Source organism: Dinoponera quadriceps, unplaced genomic scaffold (genome assembly GCF_001313825.1).
Source record: "Dinoponera quadriceps isolate SergipeBrazil2010 unplaced genomic scaffold, ASM131382v1 scaffold558, whole genome shotgun sequence".
Classification (NCBI taxonomy): domain Eukaryota; kingdom Metazoa; phylum Arthropoda; class Insecta; order Hymenoptera; family Formicidae; genus Dinoponera; species Dinoponera quadriceps.
This window is the reverse complement of record NW_014554665.1, coordinates 611,282-629,851: the sequence shown is the minus strand read 5'-3', so window position 1 is coordinate 629,851 and position 18,570 is coordinate 611,282. Positions and strand designations below refer to the sequence as shown.

The window sequence follows — 18,570 nt, the reverse complement described above, 5'->3', positions numbered from 1 at the left end:
AACCAGATATAATCTACGTAGTCGGTGTTTTCGGTAGTGGGTAATACGATTACTGTTAATTTTACCAACAGAACTTTCTTCTTTTATATTGCTGATTTTAGTTTATATACACATACGGCAATATTTAGTTCATAAGAATATTTTTCTCTCTCTCCTCTTAATATAATATGTGTGTGTGTGATTAAAATCGCATAAAAAGAGAAAGATATGCGTCGATATTTTTATTTTCAGATCAGGGATTATCGGTGAATTATTTTATTACGTTGATTTGCATATCAATGTGCACGTTATATTTTACATTTGTGAAATTTTAAGTCAATAAAGAAATGACATGTACATGGAAGTATATTTCCCTAGTTTCTCGAAATCCCATCGTGTTTAATCGAGTTTGATCAGAGATGCGCAACGTGGTTTTTTACACACGATTTCACGCGCATATTCGAAGAAAACTGAAAGCTTTATTGCAAATACCTTTATGATACAAGTTTTCTTTTTCTCTTTCTACAAGAAACTACATTGTTTCATTAAAGTCAAGGGGTTTTTATTAGTGATTAGTTCCAATTCCTTTTGACCCTCGGGCGTTATGCTCCTGATCCATTTGCGTTCCTTGTAATATTCTATCATGGAGTCAAATTCCGCGGAATTGTATTCATCGACTTGGACGGGTAAGAAGGGATCTAAATGCTCGAAGCCCTCTTTGCCAAGCAGATATCTCGGAAGATGCGATTCACCATTCGTCTGAAAACAAAGATTCCACTTCGCGTTACTGTGCGTTCACATTCAATACTAAATACGATCTTTTAGTTTTTGCCTTGAATATGCGACAAGAACAAAACGTAATAAATACATATGTTTTCAACGTACTATTTATCATCATAAATGTATGAATAATTCCTTCTAATTTATAAAATATCTTCTTTAGCTTTATGTGTCTTCGAACCCGATTTGTATTCTATCTTTTCCAAGTTATATCTCAACGTTATCTGCGTTTTAAACTCGCACTGACACTTCAATTCTATATTAATTGTATATTTCAGAACTACGTCTACGTTTTCTGCTTACACAGATTTTTGAACTACTCAATTTACAATTGGTGATGTTCAGGAAAAAAAAAAACTGTATAATCACGTAATAAAAATAATAGCATGGATTAAGATACGTACAAAAGTTGCTATCTTGTCTACCGTTAGTACGACCGCACCGTTGCACCAGTCACCACCCTTCGTGATATCTAAGAATGGTATCGCCAGGGTAACCTTTTTCGGCGGCACCGACACTTTATTGTCATCGCGAATGTCAGTTTCTTCCGATGTGAACGCGTTGAAACCGTCAATCGCGACCAACGTTTTGCACTTTCCCGCAGTACTGGCGAGCTTCAACTCCTTCAATAACGCGTCCACCACACCACAGGCGTACTTTACGCGACTCATGCCGAACTCGATCATCCCCAGGATGGGCGTTCCTTGCGACGTCATTTCATGCTGATTCCATGTATAATCTTTCGACGTTCTGAGCTGCAAAGCGATCGTATGTATATAAACATTGTGCAAACGAATGTAGCCGGCGATTTAACTCAAAATACGCGTACGTCCAATTGCGTCAGCAGGTTCAGATTCTGAACTTTGAACTGTTTTAACCAAAATCCAGCATCAATCGGCAGATCCATGCAACCTGGTGACAACACCGAGTTCGCAACCTCCTTCATATTGTGGAACCAATGATAACCTAAACAACGGCAATGACTTAGTAAATGAAACGCGCTAATAGAATATACATATCATTTGCACTCAACTTTAACATACCCCACATTAAGTGAACGATTATATATTTTTGCACAAAAGCGTAGTGTAATATGTGGGCCAGTGTGATGCTTTTTCCCGTTCCATGTTTCCCGTCTTTTTCATATCATTAAGGTCTTTATATCAGGTATATATGTAAAAGAAACCTCTTATGCGTGTTTACGCATATAATAAACTCGTCTAACTAAATAATATTAACATGTAATAACAAAAGTATAATATTAACATGTACTTAACACAAGAAACTATAAGTGTTATAAAAGATAAGATAAAATCAAAAAAGATGGAACCATTTCATAATTTTACCATATTATACAAATATTACTAGTTTATCTTCGAGAAAGGATACATATCACGTATTTATTGACCGGACGTGTATAATCTGCCTGAGTGAGATATGATATAATTTCAACCGCTGGCTGTCTAACCATTATTGCGTACTCTTGAAAAGTGTTAGCTTGTATCACAAATTGTTTAGGGAAACCACCAATTTGGAACAATTGCTGCTGAATATCCAATGGCACTTTGTATAGTTTACCAATGTAGTTCATATTGTGATGAGTTGGATTGTTTTCGATTGTACGGAAAGAGCATAATTGACTTGCTTGCTCATCCTTCACTTTGGTTGCAGTACTGAAGTGCTTATTGTGTGTCCCCTGTAATATTCTTAAAACAGGACCTGCAATTGACATAATTTTCACTTTGTTTTCTTACACAAGTAAATTATGAGCGAAAAAGTTGTTATGTATGACTAATAACAAATTATTATGATTTCTCATTATTGTTATAATGTTATAATGAAATATATAAAATTAATTATTTATAAGTAATATGTGAAGATATAACCGAGATTTTAGGAAAATAACATATTTGCTAGTGATTACAATTGCACAACGCATCGTTACAATGTTATCGAACTATTATTCGTAATTATCAAAATTCAGGAATGTAACAAAAGTCATTAATGCAGGTAAGATCTTACGTAAACGCAATGACATTGTGCTGCCGTTTTTCGAAACACGTTTGGCAAACGTTTGATAGTATTCTCAAGTCAATTCTCTTCGTCGTTTTGAGATTATTTATTCAATATGTACATTTTACATCCACACACGAAACGGTCGGCGCAAACTCGACATAACCTAAAAATAGGTTTTGCTGGGAAGGAGGGAGAGTGATTTGACGGCAGCGTTCTCTTTGGGCGTTCACGTACTGTACGCTTTATCCGTCGTTGAGTGACGTTATTTGAAAATTCAAGATTCTCCCGAGTTGTTGTTTAAGATAAAAGTCATATTTGCGGTTTAGACGTATTATTTGACAATAAAAAGTCGTTTAATTCATTGATGAGTCGTACTATTTGAAAAGAAAAGATCCGTCAGATTTGTCGTTGAGTCGTCCTAGCTCAATCCTATTTTCAAGTAGTGCACTTAACAGCGAATTAGACAACTTATTTTTAAATCGTAGCTTTATATCTATCCATAATAAATATTTACCGTTTTTATAAATATTAATTAAAATCAATTAATTAGGCTACTTTCTTGTAGCTATGTTTTGAGAAAAATGCGGAAAATCAGTCAATCTGCAGTTTTTATGAAAACATCTGTTCGCATTTATTATTCTAAATTCTTACATTTTGTTAGCTATTTTTATTCAATATTAAATTTTCAATATTTCCGTATTAAAGGTTCCTAATTACGGAATTACATGGGATATGGAAGTCAATATAAAAAAAAGGAAACTCGTTCGCGTAAGCAACATTATTTTAAATTCACTTTATTCATCCATTTACACATCCATAGTCACGTTAGCGTATATACAGTCTCGTAAAACGTCAATATTGATAACAATCTTTCACCAATTGATATTGAACGGGTCACGGTTCACTCGCTCAAAATTTCGTCGGTTTCCTCGCAAAGGGGAATAATTTATGTATCGAGAATATGTATACAATATATTAATATACCTATATAAAATACCTTGCACGTTATATATCCTCGCACAAAGTCCCGTGAAATATACCGTGATCTTCCGTCATTTCGTGGAGGGATATAATTTATACTATATATATGTATTATGTATGTACGAAATAACCGCGGTTGTCCTCGCGAAGGATGACGCCGAGACACGTGCGCTGTCTCGTTCGTCTCTTCTCGAGGAGGAGAATAATTTACACTTTCATATCGAACGCTACAAAGTCCGTCCGATCATTGTGGAGGCTCCGATGATGACACCGTAAGAGCCTACCTTTTTTTTTTTTTTAGCGAAACCGTGGAATTTTAGCAGAGGGAAGTCGCGTGCGAGGCCTTTCGAAAAGAGAACCGCCAGGTCGCTATCAAAACGCAGCTATCAAAACGATCTCGGTCGTCGCGGGAGTCGCGCGACAAAGTCTTGTCATACGGACGATATAGATGCAGCCTAAAGAGGTACAAAACAAACTACCTGGATAAATAAATATCTTTACATGTTCGTTCGGAACCTATTTTACAGTACGAGGGCGTGTCTAGCGTCTAGGATTTAATTTCGATGGAATCATTGGCGCTTGGACCCTCGACGATGACGCTCTTATTGGCAGTAATGTCCGCTTGACTTTGCTTCGTCGCGTTCGCACCGTTCGTCTTCTTCGTCAGCATCATCAGATGCGCGTGTATTCTGAAATGCAATCTAGACTCCAACAAGTAGCCCGTGTAATTCTTCCTGGAATATGGAAACGGTCAAGTCAATTGTACTTCGATTAAAAGGTTCGCAAGGTATATTAGTGTATTCAAATTGGCGTAATGATATGCAATATTGTGAGCGAAACGGGCCACTCACTTGGCATGTTCCAACAAGCTTATAGCCAATTGAATGTTGCCTTGGTCTTGAGCCAACAACGCTAATTCCACGGTGGCGTAAGGGAATAAATACGTGTCTTCTTTGACTGACTTCTCCAGCTGCAAGACACCGCGCAGACACTCTTCCGCCTGTAGAGGATGTTTCAATTGTCGCAAACAAGCGCCTTTAAGTAGCAATAGGAGCGCCAAGTTGTCCGAGTAGAACTCATCTTTCCTGCGGGAACACGGCGCAAATGTGTCGTTTCTAAAAAAAAAAAAAAAAAAACAACATCGTCTTTTTCTCGTTTCTTCTCGATTACGAGAACGCCTGCGTGCGTGTGTAATTATCGGCAATCATATCGATGGTCGCTTTTTCCGCTTTTTTCCGCTTACGCAAAGTCGATTATGTCACTTACACCACTTACGCCATGCCGATATGAGCGTTTACGTAAAGCAAAAATCAAAATATCGTCCGGGATACTCACGTCGAAAGTAAGACCGACGTGTGGAATGCCCTCTCCTCCTCCTCCACTACCTTGAATATGTTCATCATCAGGTCCGGCCGTTTGCCGATTATCCGTAGGAAATTCCACACGTAGAGCAGCTCGAACACGGGCAGTACCAGCTTTTTCTTCTGCGCGAAGTAACGCTCCGTCTTCTTCACCACGAACTTCTCCATCGGCAGGGACTTGCCGGCGATGCGTTGCTTGAAGTCGGGCGCCTGCATCATCAGGCTGTCTATCAGCTGGCCCTCCTCGCTCCAGGACGACGGCTTCTGCATGATGAGGATCGCCGCTTTCTGATACATGTACATGGTGGGCGACCAGTTGGAGTGTTCCGTGAGCTTGGTCACGTAGACGACCGCCTTGTCCCACTGCTGCATCGAGCAGTGCGCCCACATCAGCTCCCAGTAGCACAGGTGGTGAAACTGCGGCCATATGTCTTGCATCTGCCACGCTTTCGTGTACCAGTCCACGCAGTTCTCGATGTTGCCGCGTGTCAGCTCCAGCCTGCCCTTGAAGAACAGGAACCAGACGCCGTTCGGATAGAGCCTCAGCTCCTCGTCCAACACCCGCTCGCACCAATCCAGGTCGCCGTCCACGTGGCTCAGCACGAAGGAGAGAATCAGATTGTACGCCAGCAGGGTCATCACGCACAGGATGTATCGGAGGCCCCTCCTTTCGCTGTAGCCCGCCTTCAGTTCCGCTAGGCCGTACTCCTGTGTATTCGGTGACGTCGAGAGAGTCAATCAAATTCTCTCACGTGGAGCAATAATACAATCGTCGTCTCTGATTTGTTTTACCTTATCGCCGGAGAATCCGATAAATTCCAGCAGCTTGATGATTCGCGCCGGTAACAATGATATTATCTGAAAGAAAGGGATTTTCCAGGGTTTCGCCGTAGATTTCAAGATTGCCTCTACGAATAATTTACATATTGTTTACGTGACGTTTACTTGGATTTTTTCATATAGTCGATGCAAACTACGTAAAATATTATAAATTAAACACAGTGGAAAGAGGAAGGATAAGTGATTGGTTTAAATTAATAGCTGAAACAGTTCACGTGTTCTATATTGATGTTAATTATGAAGATAGTTAATATTGAAAATTCAAAAATCGATACAGGCAAGTGGCACTAATTTTTTATCATTTAAATTTTATCATTTAAATGATACTTATTTTCCCTTTATCATCAATATGAAATCAAGTTCATCAAACCCACTATTGATTTTTTGTGGCGTCGTGAAATACAAAAATTGCGCTGTTATATTTAAACCAAATAATTTCATCAATTTTTGCTAAGTTAGATCAGGTAAAAGTTAGATATAAAATCCACTTTACGCATATTTAAAATGTCCGTATAATGATAAAAAATGTACATGCTGTTAATATACAAATGTTACCATTCGGGTTTACTCGTGAGCTTGTAAAAGAAATAAAATATAAATATACAAGACTTACGAAATGTAAGAGGAAGACGAGCCGTTCCGTAACGATTCATAGATTACTTGTTATCACAGGTGACACATTATTCTGCTCGTGTACGTACCAAATTGAACAAACCGATGCCCATACGAACGCCGCTCTCGAAGTGCATCTTGAGAACTTCGTTCTCCCATTTGCGACTGTTCAGGATCGTCAGGCACTCCCTGCAAAAGAATAACGGCGGTGAGTCATCGTCGTCATCGCCGAGAGCGTCGAGAGCGCAGGATGACGGCGGTAAAGTCCGCCCCGGGAAAGTGTCTGGCTTTATTTACTTGTACGACAAATAGCAGGTGCGAATTTTCAGTCCTGCTTTGACAAAGCTGACCAGCGTTTCGTCCTCCACAAACGTGAGCATCGATTTTAAGAGAAGAGACTCGGCATAACAGAGCTCCGCATGCACCTCCTCTGCAATATTAATCCTCGGTCATTCCTTTCATGCAACGCGGCGCTTACGATTAAAATAATGACGGCTGTCGAAGGACTATTATCGTCGAGTTAGTCGGTCATTTGGCGAGATTTGAGTGTTAATATCACCGGAGAATAATACTAACAATGATGGGTGAAGAATCTATACCGAGAGAGCAAAGATTAAGAATAGTTAACTTCCTCGAGATTTTTTACCCGACAGTAAACGGTCAGCTTGGTAAACCAGTTTTGCATATTACACACGGCTTTGTTGGTCGATTCCGAAGCATTTGTTAATGTGCGCATATTAATGTGCGATGCTCGCATAATTGACACTTGTCTTAGGCAAGTCCGCAGCGCGCGCGCGCGCGCGCGCACGTATAATACGCGGCAAAGGTCGTGCTGAACAACATGTATAATAAATGCTTTACCGATCGTGTAAGTGTCGTAGTTGATTCGCTTGACCATTTTACCGAGGTTCTGCGTGATGCTGGTGTGCTTGCGGTGTTTGGAGCACACGCTCATGCACTGCTTCAGCGCCTCCACCGCCCTCTCCAGATACAGCTGTACACACGATACATTATTAAAGGCAAAGTAACTTCACGCACGTGCGCGATTCTAAGGTCGGATGAATCGTAACGTAATGCAGATCGGCGTAGTAGCCTTAACACGCTTCTGAAAAACCTGGAGTACTTCTCGACTGATAGCTTTAAGACGGTACAACTTTATACGTTAAGGCTATTATGTCGGTTTGCGTCAATCAGAAGCGTAACGTAGTGATTCTGTACATCTTCGAACGTAAGAATCGCCTCGAAATACATGAACACGCTGTGCCCCAGGGAGTGGTACATGCTGCTGTCTGCCCACGGTTCCAGGATCTTCCTAGCCTCGTCGAAGTCGTTGTTGAAGAAGTAGTGTATCGCCTGCTTCGCCTCCATTATCGCCGTGTCCAAGTCCATGGAGGTGAGCCTGCAGGGAAGTGCAGAGAGAGAAATGTATGTTCGGTGTCTCGAGTGAAGAAACAACAACACGATGTGCATATTACGCAGGGTGTCCCAGAATAATCGTAGGCGGAGTGCACTGAAGGATTCTTGGTACTAAACAAGGCGACTTTTCGTTCACCAAAATTCCGCTCGAACGGCGGTTTTTAAATGAGAGCTATATGTTCCTCAAACGTATATAACGTTTTATAATTGCTTATATATATATATGCGTTGAAAGAACGTAAATGAAACTAATTATGCTATCTGGTACGCGATTATTCACAAGGACACCTCGGATAAAAAGGAACGTAGATATGGATATATATATACGCACTGCGGTAAAGACTCCTGCGCATCTTGGAACTAAAACACAAAAAGCAATAAAAATAAACGCATATAAGTTGTGCAATTTAAATCACCGATTCTTTAGCAAGTTCGCCGTGTCGACACGTAAGCTGCTTACCTCGTCGTCGCCCTCGACGTCCGACATGTTCTGTCCGCTTTAGAAGACCGATCTGCAAAGAAAACGGAATAAATCCTTGAAATCTCGGTCAAACCGCAATTTGATTATTCATTATTCCGTGGTTATTTCCATAATTCTGATATATATCAGAGAGAAAAAGAAAAACATTACGGAGACGTTACGAGGAAAGATATGGGATTGTGACTGGGGAAATATTGCGAAAAATATCGTAACGTCGCGTTAACAACGCATTAAAAATCGCCGTACATGTTGTATCGTTCGCAGGCGAAAATTAGATCGCTTTTCGCGTTGCTCTCGATAATGCCGAACGTGGGGCGATCATTTTTCGACGATAAGCACATACCAAGATGCAAGATGCAAGGAATCTAACGGGCCGATATGCAAGAAACGCTCGATTTTATCTTGAATTTACTTAGCCTCGTGCCTGGGAATCCGCGTGTACTCTGATAATCGTTCGAAGATAAAATGTGCGCACGTTGTAAATACGGTAGTGCCGGAGGTGATATTGAATTTTCTGCGAACGCAACGTTTGCGACACCGCGAAAGAAACAACCACTGGGAAACGGCGCGAGGATAAACATCTGTTAACCAGCGAGCGATAACAACGACAAGAATGTTTTCGTTCACGTCGTTACAGGACACAATTTACATAATTGATAGCACGAAGTAACGTTTTCGCAATATAAACGCTCGGCACCGTCAAACTTCTGTCTCTCTCTCTCTCTCTCTCTCTCTCTCTCTCTCTCCTGATAATTATTAATTTAAGATATTTATCTGAAGCATTACCTACGATGTATGGTCCAATATAATTCTCTTATCATGTTCTCTTTCCCCCTCTCCCTCCGCACCTGCTTATCGCCGAAAATTATCGCTACGCTCGGCATCTTCGAAAGCAACGCGAGGAGCGATCTAATTTCCGCCTGCGAACGATGCAACGTAATCGAACGAAGCCACCAGCTTTCTCATTTTCTATCGTGTTCCTCCATTTTATCAATTTTAGTGATTAATTCCACTTTCCTGCAAAACGGGGCCTTCCTCCGGCCAGCAAGAAATTTGCGGCAAGCGAGCGCGAGCTGAAAGAACTCCGGCGTTTCCGCGCGATCTCCCGCCGTCGAGATCGCAATTTTTCCGCCGGGAACATAAGAGAAAAGCGTGTCACACCGCGCACCGGCGCCAAAACACTCGAATTGACAGTAGAAAACCGCCGATTCCCAATTAGCGTCACTTGGAACGAAGAAATCGATCGATGAAAGCGATCATTAATTGATCGTAATTAACGTAACATGCCGTGCGATCTCTTCCGAGTCGGAACTTTCCTTCCACCTCTCTCTCTACGAGCGCGATCTCGCCAGGTAAAATCCGACGGTGTCGTTTACGAGGGATAGCTAGATTTCACCGTTGCAAGAGATCTTGCGCGAAGCAAACAAATGAACAAACAAACAGACGAGCAAGCAAGCAACGCGCGACGCCGCGCTTACGGTCGGACTTACGATCGGAAATCGGAAAACACCGCGCGATCCTCCGGTGACAGGCGACGGCGACCGACTGATGTGAACGGCACGGAGCGGATTTCGGCACGGAGGAAAGTAGACTGCCACGAAGAAAGTATAAAAGACTAGACCTACATTTCCTAAATCTCCGCGCGGAGGGGACGGAGAAAGCGCGCGCGCGCTCGAAATTTGCACGATGGCTCTCTCGCGCGCGATGCACCGATTCGCGATGATCGCGAGCCGGTCGCGGAAGCGCGCGTACAAAACGTCGGCCGTGTTATTGTACGGGAAAGAATCCTAGAATCTGACGATAACGTGCGGTTGCCAAGGAGACGATCGCACCGGACTTCGCGGTTTTCTCGACCGGAAACCGCGCAAAATTTTTTGAATTTATCGAGCGAAATCAAAGGCTTCTTTGGCGTCCGGGAAACGATTTTCCATGTATAATTGTATATAATTATATATGAAGTGGCAATATAGTTATATATTATTATATATAAATATATATGTATTAATACATAATTATATATATCATGTATAAATTATATATAGCATATGGCATATTCTATATATAATTATACGTGAGAAATTTTGTTTCCTCCCAGCAGTCAAATCGGTCTAATTTATTTATTTATCGATTACGATTAAAAGAAAGCTATTTGAACATACATACGAGCGAGTAAACAAATTTTATATAATTTATTAATTATTAAGCGTATAGTTTTAAAGTTACGGAAAAAAAAATCCGTTTGTCTCCATTTTCCCGCGAATTTCTTCCATTTCTGTCCCAAGGATATAAAAATTTGTTTAAAAGAATGTGGGAAGCGAATCTAACTTATTATCGATTACAAGAAAACTATCTGAATACACACGAGTGAGTAGATAAAACTTTACGTAATATATTCAACGAGATCAAAGGCCTTGTGAGACCTGAATCTGTTTATTATCGATCCAAAAAGTTACATGCACTTGAATACACACAAAAGCAAATAAATATAAGCAGACATATATATGTATAGATAAATAACGTGGATACAAGCGGATCGACGACAAGATTGGCGGCGATCACGCGGATCAATCGCTTCCGCCGATATCGCCGCGTCCGTAAGGACGACACGGCGTTACTACGTGGACGCGAGAGTACGCGTAACTGCGTGCAAACGCGGGCGCGTTGTCCTCCTCCTCGCGTCCTAACGACACTCCGCGCGCATACGACGATGTGTAAAACGTATTCACACACCGGACCCGGTGGTAATCGGCGCGCGTGCGATTGCGCGGGCGTAATCACGACGGATCGATAGCCATCAATAATTCACCCGAAAATAGAGCGCGATGCGTGCTTAAAACGCTTAAACGGAGGGAATCCGAGAGGTACGCCGGAGTAACGTTGTAGGCATGTGGGACGCGCGGGCGGACGCGACTGCGGAATCGATCGTCCTCGCCTCGCGAGGAACGCGCGCGAGAGCTCTCTCGTGTGCACGTCCCGAGCGTAGGGGATCGCAGGATCCCGCGTGGTCCTCTCGCACCTCGTGTGCGAATCCTCTCTCTCCCTCTCTCTCCTTCTCTCCCGCTCGCGCGGAAAAGTCGCGGATAGCGACGCGACTTCCCCGCTACGGTCCGCCGTGATTCTCGCGACGCGGGAAAACTCGGCGCCGGGCCGTACACTGACTGATCAGCGTTGACCTGGACGCGCGGCCGGGCTCTGTCCGTCCGACAGCGTCGGCGGAGACACGTGACCCTGCGCATCCGCGGGTCGGTACGAGACGGGAGGATCAGTAACGTAACAAGGGTCACGGGGGGCCACCCTCGCCCTTAAGTGCGGCTAAGATGGCTTTAAAGGATACTTCGGTTCCGTTAGAAGGATCTTTCCTCTCCGTGTTTACGAACGATTTCCTCGCGCGCTTCTCTCGCGGTTATTCGATCGAGTCGGTGGGGTGTGCGCGTGATGCATGTATGGAGATGTTTTATTCGATCCTAACGGTCTTTTTTCAATTATAGTGTCGGTGTAGTCCGGGCACTTCAATATCTGGATACCCATAATCGCGGGTATTACTTGGATAGGCGGACTCCCATATTCACGGATATTATCTCGGCTAGAAAATAGTAACACGGGTAAACGGTTACGAGTCTGTAATACATTTCGTTTGTTATCGTTGTTAGAAAAATCAATAATTCGTGACGCCCGAAATGCTCGGTTAACCGGATATCCGGGTAATCCCGAAAGACCAGGCCGCCCAGGTAGATGAAATTGATAGCACTAAACGAGCTTACTTTCACGATCCCTTTTATCGTATATATCGAAGAAAATACATTTGGTGTAAAGTCCGATTAAGCAGACCGTTCGTGTGTGGAGTATCATTCGGACGACGTTAAGAAGAAATTATAAAATGTGGAGGGAAATGTTCAGAGCAGCTTTACTGATCAAGGGTCAATTGAAGAATAACCGGAAGCTAATATTTGACTCTATTTTTGACTCTCGATTTTTGATTCCCGGTCTTCGATTTCCTTATAATTAGCAAAATAACAGGTTGAGAGTGCAATCTTGTTCAAACATAATCATTCAATAGTGTGTGTTCGTTGTTTTTCTGATATCTCATTTTGCGTCACGTCGCAGATAATAAAATTTAAATAAACTGCATTGGAATCGCTTCAAGCATAGAAATACGCGTGATCATGAATAATTAATTTTCTTGCAGATATAGCTAAGATAATGGACGAGAAATGGTGGAAAAAAAATCTCCCTCGCAAAGATGATTAGGTCACGAACGTCACAATGGAAGTTCACTGTACCCTCTCGGGATAATATAAAAGTCGAGTGCCCTGATGCTTAAACGTTTACAATAATTTATCATTGGTATCGAATAATTCTCGGCATTAGACACAGCTGCTTTAAGTTGATGAAAAAATTATTAAAGTTTTTAATGCCAGATTTCCAAGGAATTAATAAAAAACTCTAAAAAAAAACACTAAAAAAACATAAGTAAAAAATGTATTAACATACAGAGACATTTGCCTCGTTGAGATTTTTTGCGAAATGAATAATTTGTATAAGTCGATACTGCATGCATGTGTTTGCGAAAAGAAAATGGATGGACTATCGTGAATATGGTTTTACTAGACGAGGGAAAAAACATGAAGAAGCAGACGAAGCAGAGTCTCGTAGAATATTTTACCGACAGACATGGATTAAGTTTATCGATCCGACAAATAGGATTATAAAGTGCTCTAGGTTGAACAGAAGCTAAAGATAGTGCATCAAGTCTAATTCGATGATTGACGCTCGCGAATGAGTTTTATTAAAATCAGGTTTAGGTAATAACTAGTTAGTTAAAAGTTAAGTTAAAAAAAAACTTTTAACTCAGTTTTAATTGTTTAGTTTTAATAATTTTAATTTTAATTAATATTTGATATATATATATATATATATATATTTACCTAATGATATAAATGTGTAAAGAAAAGTGGGAACATCTGCGCTACTCCATTACAAACTGCAATGGAACTTGGACTTGCAGGTTCGTTGCAAACTGCACTTGGAATTATAATTGTAGTGTGAAACACGGCCTTGAGAATTATCGCTTTGTTTTTTCATTGTTACGGCAACGTTTTACATTCTGAATGTGAAACTTACGCGATACAAAATTTCACAGGTTTGCGTGGAGGATTCCATTAATGTAATTAGGACATGGATTTTCATATGAAACGATCGGTGTGAAACAAATTTTTATTTTTTTGCGTCTATAGCCTCTATGTAAAAAGAGGCCGTCAACGAGGAAGTAAACAATGTCAACGAGAGTAATCATCAGCGGAAATTTCGAAACAGCTCGAAATCAAATGTAAACAGTACAAATTGTAAACAGATTAAATTCTCAACGCAGTAGCGAGATCCGCGCGAAATGACCGATCGATTGCATAATACACTATAATTCGTTAATCGCAGGAAATTCCGCAAGAATTTCCCGCTCGGAATTAAGCAAGTCGCAAGTTGCGGGATGCGCAACTTGCCGTATAATTCCGGTTAGAGCTCGCATTTGCTGGGAATCGTGCCGGCACGTATCCGTATAGAATACGGAAATGAGCGGTAATCTGCAAAACAAGAGGAAGAGGAAGAAGGAATGTGTGTGCGTGCGCCGCAGGCGTGATGAGGTGCGCGAATAGGTGTAAAGTTCTCAAAGCAGGTATCCGCACGCACAGTGTGTGTACACGCAAAAAGCAAAGCAGCCAGCGCTCGCGTCCGAGACGCGGTCGGCCATACGTCAAAATCGTACCTGCTGGCGCGCGGCGAGCTGGCCGACGGAAGCAAAGTCGCCGCCACTGGCAAGTCCAAGTGTAGCTCCGAAGGGCGCGTCTTCGGAGCGTGCCGCGCGCGCTTGCGGGAACAGGAACGACTGGTGAATCTCGCGCGCGACTGGAATCGCGATCTATCGTGATCCAAACGTGACGACGACGATCAAGACAACGGGTGACAACGTGGTCGTCGGCGCCGCGGCATAGACAACACTGATAGACCGAACCCGCTGCTGGCCGAGGCTTCGATCCTTCTCGCACAGGATCGGCATAATTGCGCGGCGGCGGCGGATGTAAGCGCGCGTCTCGCCTCGTCTCGCCTCGTCCCGTTGCATCTCGCGCAGCGCACACTTCTCTTTTCTACACGATCTTCTCACCAGATCGCACAACGGCGTTCGCGCGACTGACGCAACTTACGCAACATAACCTTATTCTCGGTAGCAGCCGAGTGCCCACCGCCTCGTTGGCCCAACGGGAACCGTGTATTTTTGTCTCTGCCGCGAAGTGCGTCCGTGTGAAATTTAATTATAGGAGTAACCACCCGTAGCGCGCTGCAGAGGCTGTCGGGCGGCGCGTCGTCGTCCGCACCGAGCGCCCGGAAAATCATATGTTACGGCGTCGCGTTTGTTATCTTCCCGACCACGCGCCTACCCCGAATTCATTATTTGTTCCTCACGTTATTCCTATTATTATTCTCAACTCACTCTCTCTCTCTCTTTCTTTCTGACGTCATTATCGTACCGCTTAGTCACTTGGCGACTTGGCTCGACGGCGTTACACGCTTGACACCTTGTGTCTACGCTGTATGTATAATAAGAGTATGTGTAACTAATGTGATACTTGGCGATATTTTATGTGCGACGAAACGTTCAAGTTCATCGCCGAATTCTACTTTGCGCATTAGAACGTCCGTTATCGCGGTGTTATACATGCGATTGTGTATAAGTTTTTCTTTATGTCGCGTTCACAAATTAGTGATGTTTGTTATGATAACGATGACCACGATGAAAATAGATTCTTGGCACTTGTAGATCCTCAGTAGTCATTGCAAGGGCATGAATAACGAACCATACGGCAGCGGTTGCGTAGCGAGATCACCAGGTGCCAGTTAACTCGATATTTCTCCGCTATGGAGAATCAAGGTTACCACCATCAGACTCTTTCGACCCATCAGTCTTTCTGGAAGAAGAATACGCGAGCTGTGCCGGGAAGGTGTGTATCCCTTTTGATATTACTTCCTCTACCAATATGTATCGCGTATCATCAGATTAACTTGTCAACTACTGGGTTTACTTCAAGGCCGAGCCCCAAGCAAGACATCAGACATGGCAAGTTCAACACTATGGCAATCGGTTCTGGCAACCTGACGAGTACAATTAACAGCAGCGGCAGTACCGGTGGCAGCGGCGGTTCCACTTCCTTCCAAGACTTTCAAGAAAGCGTCGACGACGCGTGGGACTCGGGGGACGATGAATTTTGCACCGTCTCGGACGTCAAGATATCGAAGAAAGTCAGTCACTCGGCGGCCCTCAGTGTCATCAACAGCCACAGATCCGGTAACGCTTGTGCGGAGCGACAGACGAACGTCAAGACGGTCCAGCGGGAAATTATCCCCGAGGAGAAGAAGGCGGAGGCCCTTCAGCGACTGGCGGTGCAGCCGTTGCATCTGCGCAACGCGAATTTGCTCATTCACTCGCAGGTGAACAACAGTCAGCATCATCATCTCGGCGGCGAGGATGCGGATCTGAAGTACGGCGCGTCGCCTCAGCACAGACCGACGCAGTTCCCCGGTAGACCGCAGCTGTTACGGCAAACCAATCCACCTGCCAAGTTTTTTATACCTTCTAAGGAGCAAGGTACTTTTCCAACGATCACTCTCAATGCTCGAGAATTTCGCTGTAATATCTAATAGTGAATTCGATCACTTACACCACACCGGTTTTGCGTAGTTGAATACTTTATGTCTAGTATTATATGTATATAGTAATTATTATGTATAGCAGCCTTTAATATATAGTGTGAGTGATCGAATTCGCTGTAAGACGTGAAATTTCATTCGCTCCCCTCTGTTGCCTTCGTAGTCAATAGCACTGCTGCTGTCAATAGCAATAGTGCTGCTGCTTTATTTTAGGATAACCGATAATGTCTTACATTATCTCACGGATTCTTTGTGCAATTGCGGATGCACGAAGTATCGTTCTATTAATTATGTCTACATGCCTGTGACGGGCGATCTAAGAACCACTCGTCTTGTTCAGATGGCGAAAGTAAAGTGGACAAGTTTCAATTACTTCTGGAAGCGTCCGTGCTGAATTTGGACGAACTGAGGCAACTGTCGTGGTCGGGCGTGCCGGCCAAATTGCGTTCCGTCACCTGGCGGTTGTTGTCTGTAAGTAGCGAAGGTAAAACACGCGTTATCGACGGGCCCCATTGATCGAGCGTACCCGTGAAGAGTTACGTGAACGTGTTTGTGACACGCTTGCAGGAATACCTGCCGGCTAATCTGGAGCGTAGGCAGCACGTGTTGGAGCGCAAACGACTGGACTACTGGAACCTGGTGAAGCAATACTACGACGTCGAGCGCGACGAGGCCTTCCAAGACACGTATCGGCAGATTCATATCGACATACCGCGAATGTCGCCGCTCATATCGCTGTTCCAGCAGACGACGGTGCAGTTAATATTCGAGAGAATACTGTACATCTGGGCGATCAGGCATCCCGCGTCCGGCTATGTTCAGGTAATCGCCCTCTTGGAACCGTCGTCCTCGTCGTCCGCCACCGGCAAGATTGCACAAATCGATTGTTCCGGCAGGGTATGAATGACTTGGTGACGCCCTTCTTCTTAGTCTTCTTACAAGAAGCGGTACCTGTGCAAGCCTGGCAAGATCTCGAGAACTACGACGTGGCATCGTTGTCGAAGGAGCAGCGCGACATCATCGAGGCCGACAGCTTTTGGTGCCTGTCGAAATTTCTAGACGGTATACAGGACAATTACATATTTGCTCAATTGGGAATTCAGCACAAGGTGAATCAATTGAAGGAACTGATACAGAGGATTGACGGTGAATATTCCGAGAAGTCGCTGCCAGCTCAGCACGGTGCGTTCGCCTCTGTGTTTCGCTTGAAACGTATTTCTTCCAGCACCGCTGCATCAGCACCTGCATCAGCACGGGGTGGATTATCTACAGTTTTCCTTCCGGTGGATGAACAATCTACTGACCAGGGAGATCCCACTTCACTGCACCATTCGTCTGTGGGACACCTACCTGGCGGAATCTGACAGATTCGCTTCATTCCAGCTCTACGTATGCGCGGCCTTTCTTCTGCGCTGGAGGCGTCACTTACTCTTGCAACCTGATTTCCAAGTAATTCATTCATTATTATCAGTTAATCGCTCGACTTTGACATCCCCTTAAACTCGATATTAATGTCAGTCAATTATTAGTACCGATTCCCACGGAGAAGAAAGAACAAATCTCAAATCTTTACGTGCGGATAAAGCTTCTTATAGATTTCTTTGGTCTCTCTTATCTTACACGGTTATCCATCTCGGAGAGTCACATGACGCTATACCGTNTTTTTTTTTTTTTTTTTTTTTTTTTTTTTTTTTTTTTTTACCAACTGCAGGGGCTGATGTTAATGCTACAAAACCTGCCCACTCAGAACTGGACGGACTCGGAGATCGGTGTGCTGGTGGCCGAGGCGTACAAGTTGAAGTTCACATTCGCCGACGCGCCGAATCATCTGCAAGCTCACGATACCAGGTGACCATTTTTAGACGGGTTGAGTTAAAGTTATTATCACGAGTAAAATAGTGGCCAAACCATCGAGGGGTTTAGGCGATATAGGCGATATATCGCCGGCCCTCCTCTTCCGTCTTATCGTCGCTATGTATACGCTGCGATGTTCAGTCTATCACGGCCATATTGTGAAAGTTTCCGGTACGCGCGGTCTCCTTTTCATTTGCCCCTACTTGTCGACTACTGGGTTTTCTCCTCCGATTACCACGCGCGTCGTTATAGAGTTTATCCTTTTGTTATATGAGGAGGATTTCGTGGAGGGAGGTGTCTTAGATATACTCGCCATATTCCGCACCGGAATAAACGATGTAAATGCGATGGTTGAAGACGAGAGGCGCGGAGAATGTAACGCGAATCAATTGCCATTTCCCGGTTTGCATTACATTTTTATATATATAGCAAGTCTCAGACCTTATATATATATACAGATAATATATAGACAGAAAAGTTTTATATATCGATCCTGTGTTGTGTTTCTACATGACGATTGCACCACTTCCGCCAATCCACGCACATTCCTATCCG

At 43.4% G+C, this 18,570-nt stretch overlaps 3 protein-coding genes across 9 annotated transcripts; 1 reads left to right on the top strand and 2 right to left on the bottom strand.

The window, feature by feature from the left end:
- Nucleotides 1-206: 206 nt before the first annotated feature.
- Nucleotides 207-2,976, bottom strand: LOC106740708 (28S ribosomal protein S29, mitochondrial). Its single transcript, XM_014612014.1, has 6 exons — nucleotides 2,782-2,976; nucleotides 2,149-2,478; nucleotides 1,803-1,895; nucleotides 1,589-1,725; nucleotides 1,164-1,514; nucleotides 207-738 (listed from the first exon to the last, which is right to left on the bottom strand). The coding sequence occupies exons 1-6, from the start codon at nucleotides 2,795-2,797 to the stop codon at nucleotides 502-504; spliced, it is 1,164 nt and encodes a 387-aa protein (XP_014467500.1). The 5' UTR covers nucleotides 2,798-2,976; the 3' UTR covers nucleotides 207-501.
- Nucleotides 2,977-3,553: 577 nt separating this feature from the next.
- Nucleotides 3,554-14,312, bottom strand: LOC106740687 (tetratricopeptide repeat protein 39B-like). 6 transcript variants are annotated; one of them, XM_014611959.1, is made up of 11 exons: nucleotides 14,225-14,312; nucleotides 8,446-8,497; nucleotides 8,317-8,345; nucleotides 7,788-7,968; nucleotides 7,431-7,563; nucleotides 6,867-6,999; nucleotides 6,659-6,758; nucleotides 5,910-5,975; nucleotides 5,092-5,825; nucleotides 4,608-4,871; nucleotides 3,554-4,490 (listed from the first exon to the last, which is right to left on the bottom strand). In XM_014611959.1, exons 2-11 carry the CDS (start codon nucleotides 8,470-8,472, stop codon nucleotides 4,304-4,306), a joined length of 1,854 nt encoding a protein of 617 aa, XP_014467445.1. In that variant the 5' UTR covers nucleotides 8,473-8,497; nucleotides 14,225-14,312; the 3' UTR covers nucleotides 3,554-4,303. The 6 variants fall into 6 exon arrangements, with proteins under 6 accessions (XP_014467445.1, XP_014467448.1, XP_014467447.1 ...); XM_014611962.1 differs by lacking the exon at nucleotides 14,225-14,312 and adding an exon at nucleotides 10,092-10,450; XM_014611961.1 differs by lacking the exon at nucleotides 14,225-14,312 and adding an exon at nucleotides 9,957-10,068.
- A 136-nt stretch (nucleotides 14,313-14,448) lies between these two features.
- On the top strand, nucleotides 14,449-18,498 carry LOC106740688 (TBC1 domain family member 22B). 2 transcript variants are annotated; one of them, XM_014611966.1, is made up of 8 exons: nucleotides 14,449-14,536; nucleotides 15,275-15,455; nucleotides 15,543-16,099; nucleotides 16,502-16,632; nucleotides 16,729-16,983; nucleotides 17,058-17,307; nucleotides 17,387-17,610; nucleotides 17,873-18,498. In XM_014611966.1, exons 2-8 carry the CDS (start codon nucleotides 15,373-15,375, stop codon nucleotides 18,011-18,013), a joined length of 1,641 nt encoding a protein of 546 aa, XP_014467452.1. In that variant the 5' UTR covers nucleotides 14,449-14,536; nucleotides 15,275-15,372; the 3' UTR covers nucleotides 18,014-18,498. The 2 variants fall into 2 exon arrangements, with proteins under 2 accessions (XP_014467452.1, XP_014467451.1); XM_014611965.1 differs by lacking the exon at nucleotides 14,449-14,536 and adding an exon at nucleotides 14,955-15,046.
- Nucleotides 18,499-18,570: the final 72 nt, after the last annotated feature.

Bases quoted from the DNA above. Each gene is read 5' to 3' on its own strand.
- LOC106740708 (XM_014612014.1), bottom strand. The intron at 1,726-1,802 runs GTATGTTAAAGT...GCCGTTGTTTAG, and splicing joins AATCGTTCACTTAATGTGGG to GTTATCATTGGTTCCACAAT. The intron at 739-1,163 runs GTACGTATCTTA...CTTTGTTTTCAG, and splicing joins TAGACAAGATAGCAACTTTT to ACGAATGGTGAATCGCATCT.
- LOC106740687 (XM_014611959.1), bottom strand. From the start codon at position 8,472: ATGTCGGACGTCGAGGGCGACGACGAG. The intron at 8,346-8,445 runs GTAAGCAGCTTA...TTTGTGTTTTAG, and splicing joins ACGTCGAGGGCGACGACGAG to TTCCAAGATGCGCAGGAGTC. The intron at 4,491-4,607 runs GTGAGTGGCCCG...TCCATATTCCAG, and splicing joins AGCTTGTTGGAACATGCCAA to GAAGAATTACACGGGCTACT.
- LOC106740688 (XM_014611966.1), top strand. From the start codon at position 15,373: ATGGAGAATCAAGGTTACCACCATCAGACTCTTTCGACCCATCAGTCT. The intron at 16,984-17,057 runs GTAATCGCCCTC...TTGTTCCGGCAG, and splicing joins CCGCGTCCGGCTATGTTCAG to GGTATGAATGACTTGGTGAC. The intron at 17,308-17,386 runs GTGAATATTCCG...TATTTCTTCCAG, and splicing joins ACTGATACAGAGGATTGACG to CACCGCTGCATCAGCACCTG.